General features: G+C 58.5%; 1 protein-coding gene across 5 annotated transcripts in view; it reads right to left on the bottom strand.

The window, feature by feature from the left end:
- Positions 1 to 294: 294 nt before the first annotated feature.
- The window catches only part of SCN4A (sodium voltage-gated channel alpha subunit 4), a 45134-nt gene continuing 33255 nt past the window's right edge, over positions 295 to 12173 (bottom strand). For 4 of the 5 annotated variants that reach the window (XM_014847972.3, XM_044744849.2, XM_070483454.1 and 1 more), the window contains 10 exons: positions 10568 to 10700; positions 9333 to 9487; positions 8609 to 8782; positions 8374 to 8496; positions 6746 to 7024; positions 6402 to 6455; positions 6003 to 6140; positions 5386 to 5490; positions 4459 to 4729; positions 295 to 3602 (listed from right to left, as the gene is read on the bottom strand). In XM_014847972.3, coding sequence (XP_014703458.1) covers positions 2377 to 3602; positions 4459 to 4729; positions 5386 to 5490; positions 6003 to 6140; positions 6402 to 6455; positions 6746 to 7024; positions 8374 to 8496; positions 8609 to 8782; positions 9333 to 9487; positions 10568 to 10700 — 2658 coding nt within the window. In that variant the 3' untranslated portion in view covers positions 295 to 2376. The remainder of the gene's footprint in view (positions 3603 to 4458; positions 4730 to 5385; positions 5491 to 6002; positions 6141 to 6401; positions 6456 to 6745; positions 7025 to 8373; positions 8497 to 8608; positions 8783 to 9332; positions 9488 to 10567; positions 10701 to 12173) is intronic. The other variant, XM_014847974.3, reaches the window with a different exon arrangement.

Raw genomic sequence — 12173 nt, forward strand, 5'->3', positions numbered from 1 at the left:
TGGGAAGGAGGGGCACAGCTCCTGACCTCATCTGGCCTCTCAGACTCCAGCTAAGAGGAGGCCAGAGAGCAGCTAAGACACTGGTGTCCAAGCCTCCTTTTGGAGGGGGCAGGAGAGAGCTGGACTGGGCCAGGGGAGGGAGCTGAGGCTTTCCTTATCCTGCCCTCCCCGGCCCCCTAGAGGCTCCCAAGTCATCCTCACTTGGCTCCAATCCCCACCAGTCCTTCTTGCTTCTTGCTCCCTCAGACTCCACGACATCTGCATGTTGAGGCGCAGAAGGAAGAAACCCACACATCAGAGGCACCAGGGGGAGGTTTATTATAAGAACTGTACAAAGGACCCCATCTGCCGGCCTGGCTTGGGCCTGTCCCCACCCAGACAAGGTGCGAATGGGTGTGGATCTGCAGGGGAGAGGGCCACAGGTGGGGAAGGCTCTGCAATCTGTACACGGTCCAGGGGAGGATATCCAGTCCAGCAGATGCTGAGGCTCTTAGGGCCGCACCCGTCCAGGGCTGGAGGAGGGAAAGGCAGTGGGCAGAGGGCTGGTCAGGGACGAGGCTGCCCCCTATAGGATGAACCTTCTGCAGGAGGAGACAGAAGGAGTGGGGGCCTCCTTCCGCAGAGGACACAGGCAGGAGATGGGGAGCAGGGCTGGGGCAATGGGTGTGATGAAGAGAACCAGAGGAAGAGAGAAGAGTGGACTCATGGGGAGTGAGAGAGAGGGATGCCCAGGTAGGGCGGTGAGGAGGGCAGACAGAAAGGAAGGCTCCAGCCTTGGGTGTGCACACACACAAACACACACACATGTTGTTTTGGAGGTTTTGCTGCTTCCTGAGTTTTAATCAAACTGTTCATGAGAAACAAGAAGAAAAAGAAGAGGAACTAAGGCCAACAGGGACTCAATGTGCAAACCTTACCACGTGTTCACACTTGTACACACACTCACAACACAGGCATACCACATGGACAGCCCTGCACAGAAGACACACACACACCAGCCAGACACTACAGGGGCACAATGACACACATATATACAAATATAACCATACACACATGCGTATGCAGTCATCGTAGGACGCGGTGGTTCACACACTTTAACACACACACACAGCTATACACATGGCACAAAGCAGACACAAAGGGACACACACAGGTGAATAAATCCAGTAATGCCTGGGCAGGTCTCTCACCCCCTCCTCCAAGCTTGGCCTCTGTCTGTTCTCCAGGAGCCAGCAGAGGCCTGGCACTGCCATGCCAGCAGACGTGCCACCCGGCTTTCCAGGCAGCAGGAAGTTGGAAGGCTGGGCCTGAGCCAGGTGAGCCATGCATGCCCCGGTGTTGAAATCTCTCACATGGGCTCAACTATAACGTTCTTAGGATCACTTTGAGGAGGGAGAAGAAAAGATGAGGAGGGAGAAAGAGATGGGCGTGGTGGGGGACGACAAGGTGATCTCGAGGCTTGGTGAGGCTACAGGGAGCCCCAGTGCTAATGGAGGAGTGAGGAAGGGAGGGAGGGACAGGAATCTGCCTCCTGAGCCCCAGGGTCCCCGACCCCACCCCAGGTCTGGGTGCTAAGGCCAAGAAAGCCTCCAGTGCAATGACACAGCTGGTAGGATCCACCCTATACTACCCATCTGTGCTTCCCAGAAAAAGACAGTCCTCAAGTGGAATTCTCCTTCTGCTCTTCCCCCAGGGGCCAGCCAGGGGAGCCAGGGGTCTGGACAATGGACAAACTGGGAAATGGTTTCAGGGAACACAACCCCAGGCCGATGTGTCAGGATCCAGTGGCCAATCAGGTTTGTGGAGCCATCTCTGGACCAGTGACACTTCTCTTTCCCAGGGAAATCCTGAGCTGGCAGGGTGAAGCTGCATCTCAGAGTCAGAGAGCTGGCAGGGCCTGGGGTCAGGTGTCTGCTGTCACTGAAGTTAAGACGTCCTGGAGGGGCTGGGCACCTGAGCCACTGCCTGGGGAGAGGCCAGTAGCTCTTAAGACTCTGGTGGCAGGAAGGCAGCAAATCCCTCCATTGTAGGCCAGCTCCTCCCCAAGTGGAGGGCAGAGATTCTGATGTTCTGACCTCCCCCCAGGCCAAGAGGAGGGGTAGCAGGGCCCATGAGGAGGTGAGAACAACTTGAAGGTGAAATCATGGAGGCAGGGGCCTCAGGCCCAGTTTGGAACCTCAGAGTGCAATTCCCATTTTCTATGACCTGGGGAGGCAGGTGCTCCATTCTGAGTGTCAGCCCCAGCATGGCCAAATCCTGTCACTGACAGGGAGCCAGATCAGTCCCAGACTCAAAGCCCTGCTTCCTCAGCAAGCGGGCACCACAGGGGAGCTTTAGGGCTATACCAGGCTCTGCTGGCCACCTTGATGCAGCCTGCTAGACAAGAGACTCTTTGACCCCTGGGCGCACAGTCAGCCCCGGGGGTGGGGAGGGAGGGAGGGCAGAGTCTGAGGGGCTGATGGGTGTGAGCCCCATGGCAGGTCCAGCATCCCCTGTTGAGCCCCTCTCCTCACCCTTGCTCTGCACACCACTGTTCCCATTCTCACGGCCATACATCTTGCTCATGGTGTTGGCGATCAGTCCCTCCTTCTCGGGGGCCCCATCCCCGCTGCCGTCCTGACTGTGGCGGTACATGTAGGATGCCTGCTTCACAGAGCGCTGAAGCAGATGCCGGCGGTAGGCCCTCTGGATCTTGATGGCGCACACCTCCTCCTGCTTCCTCTTGAGGGTGGTGGTGATGGGCTCATAGGAGACCTTGGATGGGTTGGCTGCCATGAATTTCTCCTCCATGGTCTCCTTGAGGGCATCCATTTCCCCAGAGTCACCCAGGACCTCTTTGGTCAGGGCAAAGAGGATGTCCAGGCAGTGGATCTTGTCGCCGGGCACCATGGGCAGGTCCAGCGTGATGAGCTTTATCTTGTTAGGCTTGGCGATCCTCAGTGGTTCCTGCAAGGTGTCTACGAAGTCAGAGAGGCGGCTATAATCAATGAACTGCGTGGCGTCAGGGTCAAACTTCTCCCATGTCTCATAGAACATCTCAAAGTCGTCCTCACCCAGGGGCTCGCTGCTCTCCTCAGTAGCCACGTTGAAATTCTCCAGGATGATGGCAATGTACATGTTGACCACGATGAGGAAGGAGATGATGATGTAGCTGCAGAAGAAGCAGATGCCGATGGAGGGGTTGCCGCAGTCACCCCTGACACTGGTGCCCGGGTTCTCCAGTGTGGGGTCACAGTCAGGGGGCCCGCTGTTGAGGATGGGATTGAGGAGCCCGTCCCAGCCAGCTGACGTGGTGATCTCGAAGAGGCAGATGATGCTGTTGCCAAAGGTCTCAAAGTTGAACATGTCATCGATGCCTGACTCCTTCTTCACATAGGCAAAGTTGGACATGCCGAAGATGGAGTAGATAAACATGACCAGAAAGAGGAGCAGGCCAATGTTGAAGAGGGCAGGGAGTGACATCATGAGGGCAAAGAGCAGCGTCCGGATGCCCTTGGCCCCACGGATCAGCCGCAGGACGCGCCCGATCCGTGCCAGGCGGATCACACGGAACAGTGTAGGTGACACGAAGTATTTCTGGATCAGGTCGGAGAGTGCGAGGCCTGCAGGGAGGAAGTGGTGAGGACTGCTGCCCTCAGGGTGGGAGGCCGGGGTGGGGGTGGGGGGCGGGGCATGCGGGGCTCAAGGGGCCCCAGCCTGGTGTGCTCTTCCCCAGAAAGGAGCAGCAGAAGCTCAACCCTCAGGGCATAGCCTTAATGGCCTGACCCATCAGGCTGGGCTTTCCCAGGGTCTTGAGGCCAGGGGTGACATCTGTGCCCTGACAGAGCTGAATGGAGGTGAGAGATGCCAACATTGATGGGGTGAGGGTAAGGCCCATTCCCAAGGCTGTTTGCAGATGCCATAGATGAGAGTGAAAGGGAGAGAGGGAGGATAGCTCTGTGTGTGTATGACTCTGGGCATGCGACATAACTTGTTTGTGACTCAGTTTCCTCATCTGTAAAATGGAAGGGATAACAGTACCTCCCTCATGGCATTGTTATGAACAATTAGTGAGCTAATGCCTGTAAAGTGCATAGCACAGCGTCAGGCAAACAGTAAATGCTCAATAAATGGTAGCTAATTACTATCATAATTACACATGTCCACGCACTTCTCCAGTGTGTGTGGGTACTGGAACTGTCTTCTTACGTTTTTCAGTAAGCACATGAGCACCTGAGTGTGTGTCTAGTAGCCAGGTAAATGTTTCTGGAGGTGTATTCACGTGTGTGCAGGCAACAGGCTGCCTGTGAACCCATCCTCATGTGCCTTTGTGCATTAAGTGTGAATGCCAGGTGCACACGCACATGTGTATGTGTGAGTGTGTGCGTGATCATGCCAGGTGCATGAGCAGGTGTGCATACACGAGAATGGGAGTACCAGGCCTTCCTGAATGACTCAGCCCAGGCTGGTCCTGCTCACCCACAATGGACAGGATGACAACCACGAAGTCGAAGATGTTCCAGCCAACGGTGAAGTAGTATTGGCGCAGGGCGAACATCTTGAGCACACACTCCCCCGTGAAGACGATGATGAAGACCATATTGATGTTGTACAGGATGTCCACCTTGAGCTGGCTCTGGTCGTCCGTCTCCACCATCATGGTGACCATATTGAGGCAAATGAGGATCATGATCGTGATGTCGAACACCTGCTTCGTCACAAAGTCATACACCATGCCCTGGATCTTGTTCTGCAGAGTGAATGGAAGTGCAGGGATGTACATGGGTGGATATGGGTGGAGGAGTGGTCAGGGCCCACACAGGACATGAACAGGTGGGAGACACAGGATGACACGACAGCATAACAAAGAGGAGAGGGAGAGAGAGAGGGAGAGGAGGTATCAGGGTTTGTGGTGAAGTTGCAGGGTGGAGGCCATGGAGGGGAGAGCTATCAGACCAGGCCATTCTATGGGGTCCGTGGACATCCTTCCTCAATCTGGGACCCTTCCTTCTGTCAAGGTCCCCAGCAACCCCTCACCCTTCTCCCAAAGCCATTGCTCACTGGGAGGGTATCTGGACATCCTCTTACTCTCCCTCCTAGGGGCCCTTGGACCAGAGGCCACCAGCTGAGAAAGTGGATGGACACTGGGGCGCTATGCAGGGTGGGGTGAGGGGTACACCAGTGACTGGAGCTAAGCAGGCAGCCGCTGCTCGCGCATACGGTGCCTTTGTGCAGTTACAAAGAGGCACCCCTCTCGGCAGGTAGACCCAGCCTCTTTGCAGGTGGACCCAGCCTCACGTCAGGGACGCAGCCTGGCAGGCAGAGCACAAGCTGAATTTTGCCCCCATCAGCCCCCTCAGCGGGAGCCTCACACAGGCTGCAGGAGGAGGAGCCCAGCGGCTGTACCTGGGGCCGGGGAATTGGCTTCTGAGGCTTCTTGGAGCCAAGCTTCTTCATGGCATTGTAGTATTTCTTCTGTTCCTCCGTCATGAAGATGTCTTTCCCTCCAAGGTATAGTGGAATGCAGCCCGTAAGGTTAGGGGATCCCCCCTCTGCCTCCAGAACCTCCCTACCTCAGGCACCACCCTTAAAGCAGCCCCCATCCCAGCAGGCGGGCCTGGTGGGAAGGGGGGGCCTGGAGGGACCAGAGATATGGGTTGAGGGAAGAGGGGGAAGGTGACTGAGGGGTCCAGAGAAGGGAAGGGGACCAGCGCTGCCTCACAGCCTGTTTTGGGATGCTTTCCATCAATATCTTGTTGGGTCCTTAGAAGGACCCAGCAAGGTAGGTAGCATCAACCTCATTTCATAGATAAGAAAACTGAGGTTCACGGAGGCCAAGTCACTTGTTCAAGGTCACCCAGTGAGATTTGAACCCAGGCTTGCTGCCTCAACCATGCCACCAGCAACAGCACACTGGGTGCTGAGGCAGCATTTGTGACTATACGGAGGAATGATGGGACAAAGGAAGGGAGGAGGGAGCCCAGCATGGGGAGAGCCCAGGGATGGCCGGGCTGGATACTCATCTTCTTCTTCTGCTGGTTGAAGTTGTCAATGATGACGCCGATGAAGAGGTTGAGTGTAAAGAAGGACCCGAAAATGATGAAGATGACGAAATAGAGGTACATATAGATGTTCACCTCATACTGCGGCTGCTCCTCCTGCTGCAGGGGCCACAGGATGGGACAGGGTTTGCTGGGCATGCTTGGGGGTACATGCTGGCTGCTCCTTGCTCCCCATCCCACTGTGGGCAGGAGAGGCCTGGGGTCCAGAGGTGGACCCAGCCATCCTCAGGTTGCTGGGTCTCAGAGCCTCCCGAGGAGGCAGCATGGCAGTGGGGATGGGCAGAATGTGCCATTGTGTCTCTGATCTGAGTCCTCTCCCCTGGCTTGCTCACCAGCCACATCTCAGTGACCCCCACTCACCTCCCGAGAGTCTACGGCTGCATACATGATGTCCATCCAGCCCTTGAAGGTGGCCTAAGAAAGTGTGGTTGGGTGAGAGGTGAGGGGGCTGCTCCCTGCCTCCATCATCCATGAGTTATGCGCCCCGCCCCCCCAAGTCTGGTCCTCCCCAGAGGCTGCCTGCCCAGAGCCCCACTGGGGCAGGCATTAAATAGAGGCCAGAGAGGTCTAGACACTACCTCAGGGTCCCACAGCCCTAGAAGCAGGGTGGGCGGCTCCCTAACAAGGAGTGGCAGTGGGCTCAGGTACGAGAGATCCGGGGCACCTCCATCCCAGTTCCATGCCGATCAGCAGGTCACACTCACCACCTGGAGGAGGGAGAGGTAGCCCAGACCCACGTTGTCGTAGTTGACCTTGACATTGAGCCAGCGGACCTGGCCTGTGTGCATCAGGCTCTCGCACTCGGACTTGTTGTTGACCTCGGAGATGTCGAATCTCTCGGAGGTGGTGGTGTTGATGCAGTAGTAGAACTTGCCGGCAAACAGGTTGACGCCCATGATGCTGAAGATGAGCCAGAAGATGAGGCAGACGAGCAACACATTCATGATGGAGGGAATGGCTCCCAGGAGGGCATTCACCACCACCTGGGGGCCAGGGAAGGGCGTCATTGCCAGATCTTCTCCCAAGCAGGTGGGGAAGACCTGGTCTCCTCTGGGAGAGGGCTACCCAACTACACTAACCAGGGAACCAGGCAGGGCTGTGCATCGTTATTCAGGGAAGGCTTCCTGGAGGAGGGCGAATCTGAGCCAGGCCTAGGGGAGAAGTCAGCTGGGTTGTATGTGTTGGGGGAGGGGTGGGAGCGAGGAGCAAGGGTGAGGGGCTGCCGGCCTGGTGGTTGGAGAAGGCTCTCTGCTTGGTTGGAGCCATCAGCCCAGAGTTGGGGCACTGGGCTTCTCTGGAAGCAGCCCCGCCACGGGTCACCAGGCAGGAGACAAACACTCCTTCCTCGGCCCCCATAGGAAACTCAGCTCCCGTGACCTGGCCCCCTGCTCATCTGCTCACAGCCATTTGAGGCACAGACACAGAAAAGAAGCCATCAGGGTCTTCAAAGCAGCCGGACCCTGGGACTGGAGCTCTGCGCCACCCCAGTCCTGGCCACACGGGTCAACCTCACCAATTTCAGACTGGGCTAAATCTGGGAATTGTCCCTTTTCAAGGAAAAGCTGTTTTACAAGCTTCAGACAGAGTGGGTGGCACAAGCCTGGTGATACCCAGGGAGCTCTATTCCTGGCTGGGGCACCAACCAGGCAGTTGGTGTGTGGCCACCGGCAGGTCATTTTCCCTCAATGGGGCAGGGTTCCCAGCTCTGGGGGGTGGGAGAGCCCAGCATTAGCTGGCCCCTCGCATGAACGGGAGGGAGCCACTGGGGCCTAGTGCACGGCTGGCCTACAACCAGCTGCTTCACGGAGGTTTGTCCCTCCAGAGTGGGTCTTGTTCCCAACGGACCTCCCTTTGCTGGGGAAGTCCCATTGTCTTGCCCAAACCCTTTATTTATCTGTCACTTCCGCTCTCAGGGGCCTGAGGGAAGGGCAGGCTGGCTCAGAGCCTGGGCACAAACACCTCCCGCTTGCTCGGGTCTCAGGGCCTTGGGGGGGCCCAGTGTGAGGCTGGGGAGGGAACCTATAAACACACATACCTGCTCTCCTCCCTCCTCTCCTCCCTGCCGGCCCTCCTGGAAGCTGCTGCAGCCTCTGCTGCCCCCCAGTGGTGGCAGGGTTGAGCCAAGGAGAGGGTCCTAGGGCGGGAATGGGCACCGGGGCTGGTGTGGAAGGATGTCTGGGGGCCCCCAAATCTGGCTTTCAGCAGGGCCCTGGTCCAAGCCCTCTGCCTCCCCTGGTGGTGGCCGGAGGACAGACATGCACCCCCTGTATCTTGCCCTGTGGTGAGTGCTCCCCCAATCCCTAGCCCTACTAAGAGTCCCCTCAGCACCCACCCTCATGCCCTCGAAGCGGGACAGTGCCCTCAGGGGACGCAGGGCACGCAGTGTCCGCAGGGATTTGATGGGTCCCAGCTCGGAGTAGCCCAGCCAGTTGGCCACTAGGCTGATGATGGAGACCTGCAAAGGGAGGGTGAGGTGGTCAGGGAGCGCAGGGCCTCAGGACCACAAGGACAACCTCTGGATCTTGCCACGGGGGTGGGGTGGGGGTGGGGTGACAGCAAGGACTCACGTCCACGATGAGGAAGTCGAGCCAGCACCAGGCGTTGGTGAAGTATACCTTGAAGCCGTAAGCCACCCACTTGAGCAGCATCTCCATGATGAAGATGTAGGTGAAGACCTTGTCAGCGTACTCCAGGATGGTGCGGATGACTCGCCGCTGCTCGATGTAGATGTCCTCGAAGGCCTGGGGGCACCAGCACAGCCGGGGTGGCCAGGGCCTGGGAGGCCGGGGCAGCAGCCACGTCCCCTACCCTGCCTGATGCTGCCAGTTCCTAGGGACCTGGCCCTGGGGCCAGGCTGGGGGCCAGCTGTTGGCATCTCTCAGACTCCTCATGCCCATCATGGGGATGAACGAGTCTCCCGCTGGGGAGAAACCCCTCAGCTCCCCCTCCCCAACCCTAAGAAGAGCAGCACTCAATCATCTGCGAGGGGGTCCACAGTGACACATCTACAATCCCGCCCCCATCCCAAATTCCCAGGGCCTTTCCAATCTGCCCGCTGGTTGGGACCTGTCGCCATGGGTGCACACAGAGTCAGAGCCCATGTGTCACTTTAAGAAAATTAATATATTCTACAACATATCCTGCAACCACAGGTGAGCTCCTTTAGGATTCTCTGGGTTCGGGACTGTCCAGGCTGCATCCCTTCCTGGTGTGGAAAGGAGGGAGTGCCAGGAGGGCCTGCTTGAGCCTGGCACCGCTCTGCCCATGCCTGTCCCCCAAGGCAGTGCCTACCAAGGCTCCACTGCTGAGCAGGATCATGAAGACAATGAAGGTCTCAAACCAGTTGTGCTCGACAATCTTGAAGCAGGCCCTGCGGAGGGTCCACCACATCTTCCCACGGCCCTGGGAGATGTCCACGGAGAGGCAGGGAAAGCGTTGCACACAGGCTGGGGGAGGGAAGGGGCCAGGGCACTATGTCACGGGCCTGGGGGCTGCCTCAGGATGCATGGTCAGCATGGTCCCACCACCTTCCCAGGATGCCTCCTCCAGCTCTCCACCTCGCTGCCCCCCAAACCCAGAGCCCCCACCTCTTCCCAACACCTGGCTCCGTGTCCTTCACCACTGGTTGGAAATGGGCGGGAAGTAGGGAGGTCCAGCCCCAGCCCTCGCATGGGGACCTCAAGTCCCCCCTCCACAGCCCACTCCACCCATGCGTCAACTGCTGCCAGGGATGGACATGCAGAGGAAAGACATGCAGGGGTGCAGGCCACCAGCCCAGGCGCTATAGCTATCGGCTGCCCCCAGCCTCCCCCACTCCAAACAGGCAGCCTTAACTCTGTACAACCCTGGCCCTTTGGGCAAAAATGTTCCTGCCGGGGGGCTGGCCCTGTGGCCGAGCGGTTAAGTTCGTGCGCTCCGCTGCTGGCGGCCCAGTGTTTCGTTGGTTCGAAACACTGGGCGCGGACATGGCACTGCTCATCAAACCACGCTGAGGCAGCGTCCCACATGCCACAACTAGAAGGACCCACAACGAAGAATATACAACTATGTACTGGGGGGCTTTGGGGAGAAAAAGGAAAAAATAAAATCTTTAAAAAAAAAAAAATGTTCCTGCCGGGCTGTTCCCTGAAGGGCTGGGCAGGTCTCTCTCTTGGAAGAGGAAACCAGGGAGGATTACAGAGCAGCCATTCCTGAGCACTTGCTTCGTACCAGATGGCACTGTCGGGGCTCTGTGGGGATTCTGCACAGCAGCCCTCAGGGGCCAGTGCTGCCATCACCTACTGTGCACACCTGAGGCTCAGGGAGTGAGGAGCTCAGAGGCATCGGGCCCTGACACCCCTTCCCAGGGTTGTATTCTCCCAAGCTGTGGCAGGGCAGGGCAGGGTAGCCTCAGGGAAAGAAGGGCCTGCATGCTTTTGTGATGTGTGCGTCCCTGAGGAGAAAATGGGCTGGGGCTGGGCTAGGGGTCTGCTGGGCTGGGGGAGGGACCCAGAAGGGGTGGGGTGCACACGTAGGCTTGCCCTCACCCTCGGTGAAGCACTCCTCAGGCTGCTCCCCCTCAGGGTTCTCCTCGGCCTGTTCCTCGGGGTCCTCCTCGGGGGGCTTGTAGTCGGCCGTACTGCAGACGGAGGAGTTCCCGTCGAGGGGCTGTAGTGGCTTCTGCAGGGGCCACAGGGTCATGTGACCCCGGGTCCTCCCACCAGGTGGGGCAGAGGAGGTCAGGATGAGAGACCAGAAGGGGGAGGAGAAAGGGGGTGGAGGGCTCTCCCATTCATTCATTCGTTCATTCACTCAGCCCTGGATTATGGAACCAGCACTGTGGCCCATGCAGAAGAATGACAGCGACCGAGGCACCTGTGGTCCTGCCCTCGTGGTACTTAGATTTGGGTCGAAGCAGGGCTGAAGCCTGGGAAGGGCGGCGAGGGCACGCTGAGACCTGCGGGGGACTCAGGTAGGGGGAGAGCCAGGAGACAAACAGGCCAGGGACTGGCCAGGGGGTGGCTCAGCTGGGCTGGGAGTTCTGGGAGGTGTGGAGAGGCATGAGGGGGACAGCAGAGGAATAAGAGGCTTGAAGGTAATTCTGATGGGGTATGTAAGGGGCTCAGGATGGAGCTGGGGCTGCCACAGCCCACAGAGAACAGTATGCTGTGCCTCCAAGGTCTGAGCCTTTCACCCCCCAGGGGCTGTTTGGCTGAGGAATCCAGAAAGGACAGAAAATTTTCCCCAGCCGAAGCTCCAGCCTGGGGCCAAAGGAACCTGATGGGAGTGGGGTGGGGCTGGAGGAGGCTGGTGCTCCCCTTGGCCAGGCCTCCCTTCCTCTCCTCCTGGTGCTGTCCCAGGCCAGCCTCCCGGCCCCACCCTCTACTTCTCAAGGGGACCCCTTCATGGCTTGGGGTGAGGCCCCCGAAGGGGAAGATGGAGAGAGGAGCTTGAGGGGCAGCTCTGGATCCAGAATGGTCACCAGAAAACCAGGGGGGGTCCTTGTGCCCAGTTGACAGAAAGGGAAACTGAGGCAGGGAGCATCAGGTCAGCCAGAGCATTCACTGAGCCAATTGCCCCTCCTGTGCACTCCAACTCCCACAATCCCTCTTGAAGCCCTGCTTGCCCCCTTTAAAGAGTCCCCAGCCTTGGCCTTGGGCGTTCTCCAGCCCTCCCCCACGCCCGCTCTTCATACCGAGGTTGGTGCCACATTTCCCTGGGTATTTATAGCTTGGCAGGCACTCGGCCCCCTGGTAAGTCAGTGAGCCACATATCTAGGGGGACTAAGCAGTCAAGAGCTTTCAGGGCAAAGTTCATTCAGGCTCTGGCGCCCAGCCAGGCCCCCATGATGGGGTGGGGGTGGGCAGGGGATCCTGCCCCAGCTTATGTGCTAGTCCTTCCCCTGCCAGAGCCAGAGGGTGGGTGAGGCGGCTCAGAGTCAGCTCCCCTGGGAGGCCCAGGCAAGCCCCAGCCTCAGCCTGAGCTTCTGAGAGTGACTGCCAGTGTCTCCCCGACCCGGGCAGGGGAGGGCAGGAGGAGGGCATCTCCACCCAGCAGTGGGTACCCTGCACGGGCTGGGTGGGTGGGTCGGGCTCCTGCTGAAGCTGTGCCCCAACTCCCTGTTCTCCCAGCCCCACTGGGCCCCTGGCCCTC

Source organism: Equus asinus, chromosome 13 (assembly GCF_041296235.1).
Source record: "Equus asinus isolate D_3611 breed Donkey chromosome 13, EquAss-T2T_v2, whole genome shotgun sequence".
In the NCBI taxonomy this organism is placed as follows: domain Eukaryota; kingdom Metazoa; phylum Chordata; class Mammalia; order Perissodactyla; family Equidae; genus Equus; species Equus asinus.